We start from the raw sequence: 15,295 nt of genomic DNA on the forward strand, positions 1-15,295 counted from the left end.
TTGTATTTGTATTTGTATAAAAAATGAGCAAAGCTTTTCTTATTTTCTTTTCTGAGGTACTTGGAACCTACCAGTGACAGTACAAATATATTACATCAAATATTCATTTATGTAATTTTGATAGTGCTTCTCTATCAGCGGGTTGGACAACCCTGCTCCACATTAATTGATCAAAGCTTTGGAAATACTGATCATCCTACCAATGAATGAACCATCCTACCATCATAAACTAATTATCATACAAACGCATTTGCACGAATGTAAATACGTTTGTAATTCCTCATGAGGAATTGCATCAAAGAAAATATATTTAGAGAAAGACAATTTTTTGTTAAACTGAAATAGATTTAGCAATGTGGGTTGGACACCCCCTGGTCTTTAAACCTCCAGAATTACTGATTATCATACTTATCAACCAAACGCATTTACATCAGGAGTAATAACTAGAAGTATTGAGTTCAGGGAAATATATTCAAAGAAAGAACAGTTTTAGCTAAAATAGCATTATTTCATCAAAGAAGTTGTTATAATTTTGCTTAAAAACACCATAAAACAGAATGAATGAACCCGAAAAAACAAATCCTCGATAAAATATCGATTATATTATAATTATTTAATATTCAACGGCTGGCTTTGTGCGATCCTGTCAACTTCCTCGTTCAGCCCTGGAGCATTCGAAGCGAAATCGCGCATCGTCATGAAATTTTTTTTTTTGAATAAAATACATCATAAGGACAAAATCAAATTAACTATTTTCAATGGGAGAGGACGTTAATATAAACAAAGAAAAAAAGGTTAGATACACACAATAGAAGAAAAAAAAATCACATCATCACACATTGCCCCTGGAGAAAGAGAATATAAGGACCAACATGTAGCACATGAATTTTAAACGCCAAAAAATATCTCACTCGCAAACTTCATATGTATCAGCTTATGCTGATGATACTTCTCTCTCTTCACCATCTCCACCATCCACTTTACACCAATTCCAAAAAAAAAAAAAAAATGGGTGAAAATATTTTATATATAAATATTCCTAAAAATAAATCCCCTGTGGTCTTTCCACAGAGGAATTGACGCCTTTAGAGAATAGCGAAGAAAATTATGGATTTTTTTTTTTGGTATTATTTTCCTTGGAATATTTATTATTATTATTTTTTCGGCATCTCTCGAGGCTCCATGTTGAATTATACATGAAGAAAGCTTTGAGAAAATTTTCTTCAACGCGTCTCCTTTTATTCTTCTTTCTTACCAAAGACTTTCTTCATCCTTCCCTATTGAAGATGCTGTTTAATCTGTTTAAGCTGCTAAGTTTGTTTTGTATCTTCGTGGTTAATATGATCTTATCATACAGAGGACGTCCATTTTTTTTTTAAAATATTTCTTTTATTATTGATACATATTTATCCTTCCCATCTTCTATTATAAATGAGAAATTCGCTTATATCAATATAGAGAAATGTCTCTTGTTTGAGGGAGGAGTGGTGGGAAAGGATAAAGGGGAAAAATTTAGGGATGAAAATTTTATTATACAGCGTAATTTTCTATATCGGGCAAATCTTTGGAGCGAAATTCCGTCTTTTTTTTTTCATTCTTGTTTTATATAGAGGTATCTAGAGTGTTTATCACGTTACGTACTGGGATTTAGAATTTTTTTGAAAAGGTTTTTCTATAATAGACACGTGGAGAAATTCTTCGTTGAAGATTATGGAGTTTAGTTAGTGGAAGGATGATGGATGTGATTTTGTAAAAATATTATTGTTAAGATTTTAAGTGGTGGAAGAATGCCTTGGAGTATGTGGAAAAAGAAATTTTTGAGATACTTATTTAGTTTATATCAATATTTTAGTCATTAAATTTACAGAAATGCATTTTCTTATGCTGGGGTCATGAAAATATCAGGCTGAAATGGTCTGTGGGAATAAGAGTATCTTGTGGATTTGCTTCCATAAGCATTCCTTCTAGCTCTTTTTTTGTGGTCCACTCTTTGTGCCAATAATATGAAGTCCAAGGACATCCTGTGCCAATAAAATGGGGACCTTTATAAAATACTATTAGGGTGCGTAGGTAACAGAGCGTATGACATTTTAATGGTGAGCGGTTGATCTTAGCGGCATACTTCCAATTAGAAAAAGTATCCAAAAAACGTGTAGTACTCAGATATGTCATTCATGTCACGTGTCGTTGCAAAGCGGTTGTATAATTATTAAAATAAAAATGCTAAATTTTTATACGGACGTCTTGCACCCAAGAAGTCAGTTACAAAGTGTTTTCCCTTTCTCTCCTGATGCAAACAAAAAAAAATCCACGTTTCTAAGTGCAATATTCAATGAGATATTTGAATTCAAAAAAGCAGGAACGTTGGGGAAAAACAGCATTAATTGCGGGTAAAATAATTTTCTCGTTAACTATACACAACCCCTTGCACCATGAATGGGATATCTGAGTACTACACGTTATTTGGATAATTTTTTCTAATAGGAAGTATGAGTCTAGGATCAACGGTTCGCCAGTAAAATGTCATACGCCCTGTTACATATGCGACGTGTATAATGTAGCAATTCAGAAAAATATTTTTTTTTCTTATCCAAGTTCACTGGCTACTTTAAATCGCTCCAATAACTCTTGGTTACGATTTCGATCTTGGTACATTGGCTGATCGTCTAAACTAAATTAACTAAGCCAAATTACTAAAACACCGGTTACCGCTGTTTGGCGATTAGTGCGCGTGCGTACGTGTGTGCTTGTGCGTGCGTGTGCTTTTATCGCTTCACCCGATTTGGTGCTATTCGCTAGGGCATAGATAGCCATGTCAGCGCTAAGGGACTATGTATACAACAAACTGCTGTTTTGGCATATTCGGAAAATTGGCAACAAAAATGTAATTCGCGTATTGGAAACTCACTTGATTGGCTCGAGCCTCTTCCGCTTCTTAATGGTGCAATTTAAACTTACAAAGATAAAATCCTAGAATTAAAATATGTTACACACATGTATATATCTTCAGTCTTCACTTATAAAATCTCTCATGAAATGAGCAATGTGTCAGACAATACGCATATTTTGCTAAGGATAAACTCTTTGGTGGTGATTTGTTTTTGTTGCACGACACTCGTGTCGCAAAGTGTACTTGCATGCAAATATTGCAAAGCTTCCGATTAATCTAATTGAAGATTGGTTTTCAGACTGTGCTGGAAGTTTGCAGCAACTTGTTGGAGGATAGTCAGAGGCTCCCTTGGCACGATCTTAGCCAAGAGCAACAGCAGAAATCCGCCGCAGCATTATTGCGTAGCCAAGAGAGAAGTGGTTGGTTACTTGCGGAATCGCATCACTCTAGATATAGTATGCAGAGTGGTCAAGCTCATGTCCGTAAGTATTACTCATCTCATTGCGCTTGCCATTTATACTTAACCTTATCGATTGTGAAATTTCTATAAAATTCGTGTATAGTTATAGTAGCTAATTTTATAATTTATAGTTGCTGCTGTGAATGTCGTAGAATCTGGAGACATATCTGATATAGTTTTACCACCTCCTCAAGATACGTGGTGGTTGATAGAAGATAGGTTGCTTGTTCCAGCACCTTCTCTACAGGCCACAGCCAAGCAAGGTTAGACCCGTTTTGAATATGGAAAATTATTTCTGAACAGATGAAATTTTAAAAAAATTTAATTTTTATAAAATGACATTCCATATTTGATTAATTTTTTTGATTTTTTTGCCGCAGGTGTTTCTAGAGTAGTCTTGCTAGTTCATAACCGTTTGGGTGATCTTCTGGGAACTGAAATTTATCCGATGGAGAATCCGGATATGAACGTCACCCGTATCCTCAATTCAAGGGTCATTGGAGCTCTTCTAGAAGGTCATCGAGTACTGAGCCTTCCGAGACCTATCACAGTTACTTTCAGGCATTTACAGGTAAATAATGCATGTACGATTCGCTAAACATTATGACTAAGTGTATATTAGTTTGAACGAGAAAGAAGTTTTGTGAAATATCATAATCTTTATAGTAATCTTTTGCTGACAGTTATGTCGTAAATGTGACGGACTACACTTGGGTTGTTAATCTTGCAGGATAATCGGATTGCTAATCGGATTTGTATTTATAGTTATTATGCAATTAAGGATGTTTAATTAGTCAAGCCCAAGCCTCTCTCTCTCTCTCTCTCTCTCTCTCGGAATCCAGAACTTGACTTATATGACCTTGGCTAAACGTGAAATTTCTTGCAGCTTGAGCAAAATTTATTGTGCTAAACTCTACTACACCATTTGCATAATATTGATTTTTTTTATTTTTCTACGCTATAAAACATTTCGAACTCTCAAAGCATGCATCTCGAATTTGATGGTTTTGAAAGGTCATTTTTTTCACCTCCCGAGGCGCACATTTAGCAATTAAACTAGCATGGGCGTACTAATCGGTGTGGCATCTACCACACATAAGCGTGGCTAATTTTCTTTTAGTAATTCGAATCCGTCATATGACATAATCGTGATAAGTACATGAATAATGGTATTAAAAAAGAGCTAGTTGGAAAACATTGTGAACGGATCCTGCGACCGCCAAATTGGGACTGAATAATGCCAAATCCACTAAATAACAGATCGGATTCGTTAAATCAAAAAATCCGATTCGCCAATATCTTCAAACAATGCGTTTATTTTTCTAACTTTCTTCCATTTGGCTACGAATGTTTTCTGATCGACAAAATTTCTACAAACAGTAAAAAGACAATACAGAAATGGCATGCCTCAAGGAAATTCAGAAAAGCACTGATTTATTTCGTATCATCAACGAATTTAGGGAATTCAACGCATATTAACTATAATCCTAAAACAAGTCAAATTCAGAAAAGCACTGATTTATTTCGTACCATCAACGAATTTAGGGAATTTAACGCATATTAACTATAATCCTAAAACAAGTCATGGTAGCTATACGCTAAAACAAATCGAATCTCTGTCTTTGTTCAAAATCAAAGCCTCCCGTTTTTCCTGGTAAATTTTTTATTCCCCATGGAAACCCCCATGGAAGCCTTTTTCTTATTTAAAAAAAAAAAAATTCTCTTATCCTCTTTGGAATTTTTTCGTAGGAGCTTTTGCATTGTCTCTCCCGTTAGACTTTAGACCATTTCGCTCCCGTGCAGCTGTATCAAGTCACAGTTGCCAGGCTGTAACTTTCTTCCGCATAAAACATGCTACTCACGGTGGCGGCGGCAGCCGAAAGACTTGAGAAAACACATACATTTCCTTACTCTCTCTGTGTATCTGTGCTGTGAGCGTCTAGGAAACGGGAAGTTAGCATTCCATTCAGGTACCGGTTACATGGGAACAAAAAAATAAAAAATGGCAAAAAGAATCAGGGTAAGAGGTCGTTCTGTTGGCCGGGTAAAAAAAAGAATGAGTATAAGGGATGGGAAATCCCTTTTTCTGCTTTCTTTTGTGTTCCTCTTGGGAAAGACAAAAAACTCGGGGAGCTTTCCGACATTTTCCCGATCCCGAATACGGTTATTTCTGTCCCGGAGAGAAAAAAAAAAGTATAAGAAATGCTAAGAAAGAGACGGAGACTTTCCCATTTTTCTTGGTAGAAGTCTCCAGTTCCCATAACGCATTTCATCAGACACGGACCTAGGGAGTGATATTCTGATCCAAGACAAGTTTGTTGGTACAACCCAAGCCTGCATGCTAAAAACCTGAGGAAATGCTGTGGATGGATCATGTATAATGTCTCTCTCTCCTTTCTATTCAGTAGGATCACATATTTTGTGTTTGTAGTGGCATTAATTTCTTCTTCCCGTTCTCTTTCCAATTTATGAATTGCTCCGAGAGAATGCAATAGAAAATAATTTGTCCATGGTACAGGTGGTAAATATTTGGTAAACATTGACGAATGTTGTGCTAGACGTCCAAGTTTCGTCTCATTCAAAAGCTATTTATTTTAGTCATTATTAATATCGATTAAAGAAAAGTTTTGAAATTTTCTCAAAAATCATGCCTTTCATTTTTATTCCGGTTTCTTTTCCGTAATACAGTATGTATTAGGTTTAGCAAACGTCCGTATTTTGTAATTCATGTCCGAATCTTTCCAGAAGGAATCTGAAAGATCTTTCGATTTGTCTTCCCAATTTATGAACTGTTCTGCGAGAATGTAATTGAAAATAATTTGTTCACACTACAAGTCGTAAATATTTGACGAAAATTCTTTTAGCTAAGATCGTTCTAGTTTCCTGTATTCAAATCTGTTTATTGTAGTTTTTACTGATGTCGATTAAACGAAAATTTCGAAATTTTTCTCAATGTTCTTTATGACATTTCATCAGTGATAGCAGACGTCCGTATGGTGGAAGTCATCAGTATCGAGACTTTATAAAATACAGAAAAATTAATTATTAAGGGATAAGGAACAAGAGAAAAAAAAATGAAAAGGATATTAATGCAAATTCCAACATTTCGCATCTCTATGTTTGGCGCAATTCAGCTCTAATTGCGGTAGAGAAAGTCAATTTAGTCCCTTATCGGCATTGACGACATATCTGGTTTTCTGACATGTATTGTATTTCACAAATGACCAGCGTAGATATTTTGTAAGACGGATTTTTTAATAGAACACATTTGCCTCTCCTCTGATTTTGCACATGCAGAAAATCAGAATAGGGATTACTTCATAAAAAAAGATATTCTATTATACAAGAGGTATAGTGATTTCAGCTATGCTGGTTAAAGGATGAATAAATTATCGCTGAATGCTTATTTCCGATAACTGAATGTATCTCCTGCTTAAGTCTCAATGATTGCATTCAAGTCGCAAGGGTGTATGATCGGCAATGGATATCCGTAATTTGTGGCTTTAGTAAGTAAAATCTGGTAACAATAATAGACACGAATTGCACCGAAAATAAAATATCAAAATTTTAAATCAGATGCATTCATTAGAACTCATTTTTTCTCGTCAAATGGTAATGAATACTTATATGCAACACCTTGAAGGACTCTCAAGTTTTTATGCATCTTAAATTTAAGTAGAAAAGCTATAAATTAAACAAAAATTATAATTTTTTTTAAATAAATATTCCGTCAAAAACATTTTTTCCCTATAATTATACATTAATTTATTACGCAGATATTTCTTTTTTTCCTTAAAGAATATAAATAGACGTAATCGATTAAAAGCATTAAAGAAACATCAATGTCTGACCAAAAAAATAAGTAATAAAAAGAGATAACTGAGTATATATTATATATAGATAGGAAAAAAAAAAGATAAAAAAGAAGTGATAGAGATAAGTATGTTGACCGCGTGTTTCGTTAGGTAACGCCTTTCTTCTGTTATGGTGACTTATCTTAGTTGACCACTTATCTTTGAAGCATCTGCTCCTGACACTGATAATTAGTTAATTTCTTCCGATGAACAAAAACCGCTGATTAAGTTAGCTTTGTGCGTGTGCGTTCTGGAATCTTTTTTTTGTTTTTCTTTTATATATCTGATCTTATTATTAGAAGAAACAAAGGAAAGAAAACGAAGGATATAAGAAAAAAACAAAACTTATTACCGGTATAGAGGTAGTTTCAAAACTTTTTTCTCCTCTAAAGTAATCAGTAAGAAAAAATTGTAAGATGATGCCATCATTTTTTTTGGTTATAAATTTTACGTGGAGATAAGAATTTTGTAAAGTTTCAAAAATTAACCAATTTAGGGAAAGTGAAATTACGAAAAAAAAGATTTAGATTCTAAGTTTTCTGCAATTTTTGTGAAGAATTCAAAATGATAAATTTTGATGATAAATAAATTTAAACACATCATAAACGAGTTTTTTAATAATATTAATCATGATTTAACAATGATAAAAAAAATTTAATACATCATAAATTGCAAGAGGATAAAAAACTAAAGTAGCTATGGTTAAAAGTGAATAAGTTATTTATAAAAAGATCGATACTGAAGGAAAATGAAATGAAATTTAAGGGAAGCGAAACTATAATAAAAACATATACTTAATTTAGATTCTTTTGCATTTTTTCCATTTTTGTAAGGAATTAAAAATAAAAAATTTTAACAAATTTCTGGAAAAATTATAAAAATCATAAATTTTGAGTGGAAATAAATTTTTTTAAAGGATCAAAAATTTACTATTTTAATGACAGTGTAATTATGAAAATAAAATATATTGGATTTTAATCTTATAAAACTTTTTTTTATTTTTATGAGGAATGCGAAATAACTGATTTTAATAATACTAAATAATAAGTAAAGTTTACAATAAATTTTAATGATTCTACTAAATAACAGAATTTTATAATATATTTCAATAATAACACGAAATAAGCATAAGAAAAGCTAAATGCATTAAAATAAAAATACTTAATGAATTTTAAAAATAATACAAAATAAAGTTCAATAAATCATACATTTTAAGTGGAGAAAAGAATTTTTCCATGAATCGAAAGTTTATTATTTTAAGGAAAGTGAAGTCATAAAAAAATTAGTATTCAATATGATCCTATTAAATATTCCCCTATTTTTTGCAAGAAATTTACACTTATGAATATAGAAGTTTGCTCGAAAGAATTCTGTAAAAAATTCTACAATTAGAACACGAAATTGTATCACTAACTAAAATATGAAGAAAAATATTATGGTAAAAATTAAAACATAAAATTTCAGGTTGATGAGAAATTTTCTAGGATTGGTTTTGCTCCGAAACGCATCCTGCGGCTCCCCCTTAGTAACCCCTTACTGACACTGGCTGTGGGGAGGGGGTGGGGGTCAGATGACAAACCACTTACAATTTTCAATTGTTTTAGTGATGAAATTCTTAGTCGCCCGTTTCCGATGGCAGCTTTCTCTATTTATGCTCATCTCAGGAAAATGAATACTTTACAGAACACAAGAAAAATAATTACAATAACTTAACGTAGAATTTGAACACACTGCAAATATTCGGGGCGATTAGAGGATTTTTCCACAACATACAGTTTCATTCATTGTCAATAGATGGCGTAAAAACCTAGTTTGAGAATTTTTTCCACACACAGCGTGATGTTCTTTTGTTAGCATAAAACGATTGTGGCTTGATCAAGGAAAAAGGATACGTTAATATCATAGCTTTGCTATCATTTTGTACCAGTTTTAGATAAAATACTAGAACTGGAGATCAAGTTTCATGTACTGTAGATTGGAGTAAGCAACTGAAATCACTGAATTCCATCGTAGAATCCAACATTAAGGCAGTGATTGGTGGTCTCACGTCGGCCATTGAATGTGAAAAATATCCTTCCATCCCGACTTGAACATTGAAATGCGAAATTTCAAAGCAAGAATAGAAAGAAAAGACGCATATATTTTTTCTTTTCTGTGGGAACTTTTCTTCGTTGAAATTTTATTTTTTTCTTATTTCTTCTCTTCTTCATACCTCATACTGGTTGAAGGATTGGGATATATCGTGAGGCGAAGTAAAAAAAAAAAGAAAAGAAAGAAGGCAATGGTGAATTGGAACTGCCACGATCTCAATTCTAGTCTCAACCATGTATGTGTGTGAGTCAGAGAGAGAGAGAGAAGAATTTGAATTCTTTCAAGAAGAATTTCTCTACAGAAGTTCAGAAGTTCTTCGAGCATTCCATGATATACATGCTTCGGAAGTCGGGCAAAAAGACTTTTCTTATTACTGTATAGAAGTATAAGATGGTGATGGGAGAAGAAACTCAGCGAGAAAGAACAGCAAAAAAAAAAAAAAAAACGCTATCCAGCACGTTTCAAAACTTGCATGTTCCTTTTTATTTGGTGCATGTTAATGATCTGGAAGACATGGTAATAGATTGACCCCTCTCTCACTCTATATTTTTTATCATTATATTCCTCTATTTTGGAATTTTTCTAGGGATTTTTTTTTCTGTATTTTGCCCTATTTTTCATGCCGTTCGCAAATTTATTTTTCTACTTCCATGATATCGTTTTCTGTGCTTATATTGAATGGTACTCGTAAAAAAATTCTGAACTGAATCCATTCATTGATTTTTTGAGATTGAGCTGGAGAGAGAGAGATCTTGTATTACTCGGATGAGTGAGAAGAGGTTTTTTTTGAGTGCTTATTTTCCTTTGAATCGGGATGAGAAGTTTGTGAGGGTGCCGTATGTTTAGTGCCGATGTTGTCGTTTTTTTTAAGAGTTATACTATATATATTTCATACTATCATTTATATTTTTCCGAGCCATAATTTCCGAAAAAATGTTTATTTCTAGTCGTACTGGAATAAGTATGGCTTATTTTTACGTAAAATGACCTCAGACTAGAAATTTTGAGTAACTAATATGTCTTCTTAACCCTTTCCTCGGCATAGAGATTATCAAACTCACTATAAAATGCCATATCTGATTTAATGAAATAGGTTTCGTTCAGATTTTCAGCAGATGCAAAATAAAGAATACAGTAAAACTTTGATAAAACGATATTCGATATAACGATAAATCTCTCTGCAACGATATTTTTGCTAATCTTGTTTGAAACTGCCTATAATCTGATGCTAAACTGCTCTTGATACAACAATATCTTTTACTACGACAAATCCCTCTATAACGATACATTTTTAGGAATTTCGAAACTTCTCTCTCCACAACGATATTTTTTATATTTTCACTCAAAATCACCATGAATATATTTTTTAATACCTCACTAGTTTTGTTGTTTCGAGGATGTTTGATAACATCTGTATTTCGCACTATCCACTCTCTGAAAGTGTTAATGAAGTTGTCATGAAGCTACTCTCCACGTAGTAAACAAGGAGATTGTGCTGTAAACCATTTTACAGCGTAGAACAACCAACTGAATTTTATTATTAATCATCTAATCAATTAGAACTTTTTTGTTGTGAATAAATGCTTATGAATGCATTTTATGGTGTGGTACTAACAACGCCAATCCAGAAGAGATGTCTAAAAATAGCATAAATTTTGTGGCGTTTGGTGGTAATGCTGCTGCCTCCCAATTTAACGATAACCCCTATACAACGATATTTTCTCTTGCTTATAATATCGTAGGGTATAGCTATATCGAGGTTTCACTGTATATGGAAAAGTAGAACCCCTTGAAATGCCTAGTATTAGTATATCTAGGCGTCTTAGGGAAAAGTGTTCCATTGAGAAATAAAATTTACGAAAAAAACTGGACTTGACAATACTGGAATAAGAGGCTTTTCAGGAGCCGAGATATCTCTTCAACGCTGGGAAGAGAGATTTACCAACATCATATTGGATTGAAAAGAAATAGTAGTTAGTTTTCAGAAAAAAAACCCCATCAAGACTCTATATTGTCGAAACTTGATGAACACCATGTTTATTATTATACATAATGTCGGTCAATTCCAAGTTCCTTACGATTTACTATCGATGTCTTCATGTATAAGTATCAACAATGCTGCCTAATAAATATCTGTTTCGCATTATTTTTCCCGAATTTATTTAAAAAAAAATTCTTTCATTTTTTTTCCATTGCTAAAAATTTGTCGATTAATTAGATAATTAAATGAAAGATTCTTACAATTGAATATTCAACTAGAGTAGTTGAATTTTCGATAGTTTTTCCGCTGAACAATTTCAAGTAAACAAATATGCAATTTTTTTTTCCAAATTTTTTGAAAAGTCACCAATAACACAATCAAAAATTGAAGTTTCTTTTAAAAATGCAATTTTCATATTCAATTGAATATCACATCTCCAGTTTTGAACCTTGAAATACAGAAAAAATTTCAGAAATCCAACAAGAAATCAACTTGAATGGTTTCTAATGAAACTTCTCATCCTTAACACAAATGAAAATTTATCCGATACATTATTATAATTCGTTTTCAATCTAGGCTACTCTACAAAAAACGTTTAGGCATGATGCTTTTTTTTTCTTCAAAACATTAATTTTCCTTCGCTAATCGAGAATATTCACGTGATATTTTCGTTAAACATAAAATATTTTATTAGGATAATTGATGACTTTTTTTCCCGAGTCAAATTTTATCAGGAACATCATTACCGAAGTCAAGACTTTTTTTTTTTTATTAACGAAATTTTTAGACATAAAAATCAACGAAATAATTTTATTATGCATAATTTTAGACTTCTCGAGTATTAAAAAAAACTCTTCTATTTACGGTGCAATTATTCATGTAATTTACTCCCGAAAAATTACAATAATTTAATGGGATTTAATTTACGGAACAAGTGAGGATGGATACATATATTTGAAACGGGTTAAAAAAATATCCTGGCTTGTGTTTATTTTCTATTAAATTTGAAAACACGAATAATTTTTTAGTGAAACAAAATAGGTAAAACTAAAAATTCCATATCCAAATTAATTTCTTTAATATTTTTTCTTATTAAAAATAATTACTTTGTAATTACTCGCAGCTGTAGTAAAAACCATCAAGGGGAAAAAAGAAAAAAAAATTGGCTCTCGCAGCGATTTTTCATATTTTAATTAGAAGAAAATTGAAAAAGTTGGAATTTCAATGTGTTTTTATTATGAGAATTATTATTATTATTATTATAAACGCGCACGCATTTTCTTTTTTAATGCTTTAATTTTTGAAACTGTGCTATAAAAAAGGATTCTGAAAATCATATTGAATTCTGTTTTTGAAATTAGTAAGGGGGAAAAACTTTTTAAATGAAAAAATCTACACTTTCTTCCTTTAAAACCGGAAATTACTATACTTTCAAAAATTTTTAGCGCATTTTTTTTTGATATTCACAGTGATTTTGGTGTTAATTGAAATTCACTGCCGTATAATGTTTCAATCTATTCATTTCTTATCGGTGTTTTCAAAGTGATCATCATTTAATATACGGTTAAATATGTGTAGGAAAAAGAAGCTTGGAACTTTTGCTTTTCCTCGATCAAATAATATTTATCTGATAATTTTTTTAATGAAATGTGTAATTCAGTTTATTCAACGGTTACGATTGAGTATTTAATGTGAATTTACTAATTTAATTACAGGTAGAAAATGTTTCCAATCCAATGTGTGTATTCTGGGATTACCAAATAAGGTAAATAATTTTCTATACAGTGAATACATATTCAAATTAAAAATTTCAGGGAATTTTCGTTCAAGGAGAAAATATTTTCTTTGATAATGATATTTTTAAAACTATATTTTTTTGTCATCTAGTGAATAATTAATGTCTTTCTCAAATCTATAGCAATTTATATTAGATATGAGTGATGTCATATTCCCGTATGTGAAGTTTTACTCACATGTAATACTTGTCAGTGAATATAATTTTATGAATTATTTTATAGAATTATAATTCTTTAAAATAATTATTAATTTGTTAATTATAACTACAATTAACAAACTGAAAATGTGTCTCAATCAATTGATTTTTGCTTCGAAAATCTTCATATCGACTAGCACATGAGTGTTTTTCATTATATTTAAAAGTATCAAATAATTACATTATTCTGATTGCATATTGGATAGTTAAGTGAATAAAATAATACAATTTATTTTTTCTCAAAAATAGGAGCTGGTCCACGGAAGGGTGTTGGCTTAAATATTCCAATCGTACTCATACAGTTTGCCAGTGTAGCCATTTGACAAACCTCGCTATCATAATGCATCAGTCTGACTCCCAGGTATGCTCACAACTCCACTTTTAAATTCTTATTAAGCTAAATTTGAATATTCGATAATTTGGATTTTACATTGAACTCTCGGTAATGAAATTATTCTTTGAAAGAATAGTTTTTATTACAATTAGCGTCAATAACGTTATCTAAAGGGCTTAGGAAAAACACAAAGACATAAAATCAGAGATACGGGTATAATAAGACGTAATTCAGAGGTATGAGTAAATTTTTATGGTTTTTCAGAATGTGTATTGAAAGAAATTGATACTCAAAATCCTCAAAATTCTGTATGGAGTGGGTTATCTTTTTCTAGGGCAAAGATATACTTGATATTGATCACACGAAAGAGAACTTATTTGAATATTTCAGATATTTGGTTTTTGTTGTTGTTGTTGATTTCATACCTTATATTATGAATTCTTATTTCTGAATATAAAAGAATAAAAAATAAAGACTCATCTTTCTTTAATGAACTGCGTGAAGGACTTTCTTATCTTCCAATTTTATTTTAATTTTTTTGGTTGCATTCTCTTCATAGAAGTCCTTGATTTCTCTCTTCTCCAGAATTCCTCTCTCCCCCTCCCCTTGTTTTTTCTCTCCACCATCCGCAAGTTATCAGCAGAATTTTTTTCTCTGAAGAGGGTTTTCTGTTTCGAGGAGCTTCTTATTGTTTTGCGTCATAGTTTCTAACTCTTAACTTTCTCTTATAATTTTTACTTTTTTTTCTGGACTGTTTTTTATTATTTTTTTTTAGAAAAGATCTTCACTGTAGGCACATTGTAGCTGGTCGTAACATGAGAGAAGAATATGAAGGATATGACTACTTTTTGGAGAGTAGACATGATTTTTGGAAGAGGTTACATTGTTTGGGAGGGGGGATTGCATCCTCTTTTATTCTTTCTTGAAGAGTTAGACAAGAGTTCAAAATTTTATACCGTGCTCATGTTATCTAGTTTCTCCCTCGAAGATGATTTTCGAGGGGCAAAAATAAGATATAATGGGTGCTTCTTTATGTTTCGTCATCTTTAACCTCTTCGGTTACCTTTTGTTCCGTTGTTGTTTCATACAATATAAATGATAAGAATGATTTTCTCCCATCTCCTAGAATTTTCTAGTGATGGAAAAACATGTACTATGCAGAAGATTCTGAAGCACTTCGTGTTTTTCGTCGATCACTTGTGCACAAAGGGTTGGGAGGATAAAAACAAAGAGTTTTTGTGAAACAAACTCCTTGTTTGAAGCCGGGGTTGGAACAGTTTTATGTTTGTTTCATAATTAATACAATGACTGGGTGAAGTTTTATCGGCTGAAGATGCGACAACATAACACAACTGATTAGAGCTGAATTTGTATTCTAGTTAGTTGTGTTAGATGCAACTGTGCAGCCATAAGCTCTCTGCAATCGATATTGCTATGGATATCACGCTATTTAATTACTGTCAAACTTGGATATAACAGCATTGGTTGTAACGATGCCTCGGCTATAACGTCAATAATTGGCGGTCCCGGCTGATTTCCATGGGGAACAGAATGAGTATTATTTATATCTGCATGCCGGAGGTAAAGGACACTATGTTTATTTTCGTCAATATTGGGATAACGCTATTAATTCGCATTGCTTTCGTTACAATACAGTAGGGGTTTCCAGCGTAAAGTTTCTGGTAAATGATG

The 15,295-nt window shown here is 32.1% G+C and overlaps 1 protein-coding gene across 8 annotated transcripts in view; it reads left to right on the top strand.

The window, feature by feature from the left end:
• Positions 1 to 15,295, top strand: part of LOC149078477 (latrophilin Cirl-like) — a 309,115-nt gene that overhangs the window by 257,666 nt on the left and 36,154 nt on the right. For all 8 annotated transcript variants that reach the window (XM_089240590.1, XM_089240593.1, XM_089240594.1 and 5 more), the window contains 5 exons: positions 3,189 to 3,372; positions 3,482 to 3,613; positions 3,731 to 3,921; positions 12,992 to 13,041; positions 13,519 to 13,630. In XM_089240590.1, the coding sequence (XP_089096716.1) occupies positions 3,189 to 3,372; positions 3,482 to 3,613; positions 3,731 to 3,921; positions 12,992 to 13,041; positions 13,519 to 13,630 (669 nt within the window). The remainder of the gene's footprint in view (positions 1 to 3,188; positions 3,373 to 3,481; positions 3,614 to 3,730; positions 3,922 to 12,991; positions 13,042 to 13,518; positions 13,631 to 15,295) is intronic.

Source organism: Pholcus phalangioides, unplaced genomic scaffold, assembly GCF_987345545.1.
Source record: "Pholcus phalangioides strain wild (caught in Gottingen) unplaced genomic scaffold, Ppha-v1.0 ptg000013l_1, whole genome shotgun sequence".
Lineage (NCBI taxonomy): Eukaryota > Metazoa > Arthropoda > Arachnida > Araneae > Pholcidae > Pholcus > Pholcus phalangioides.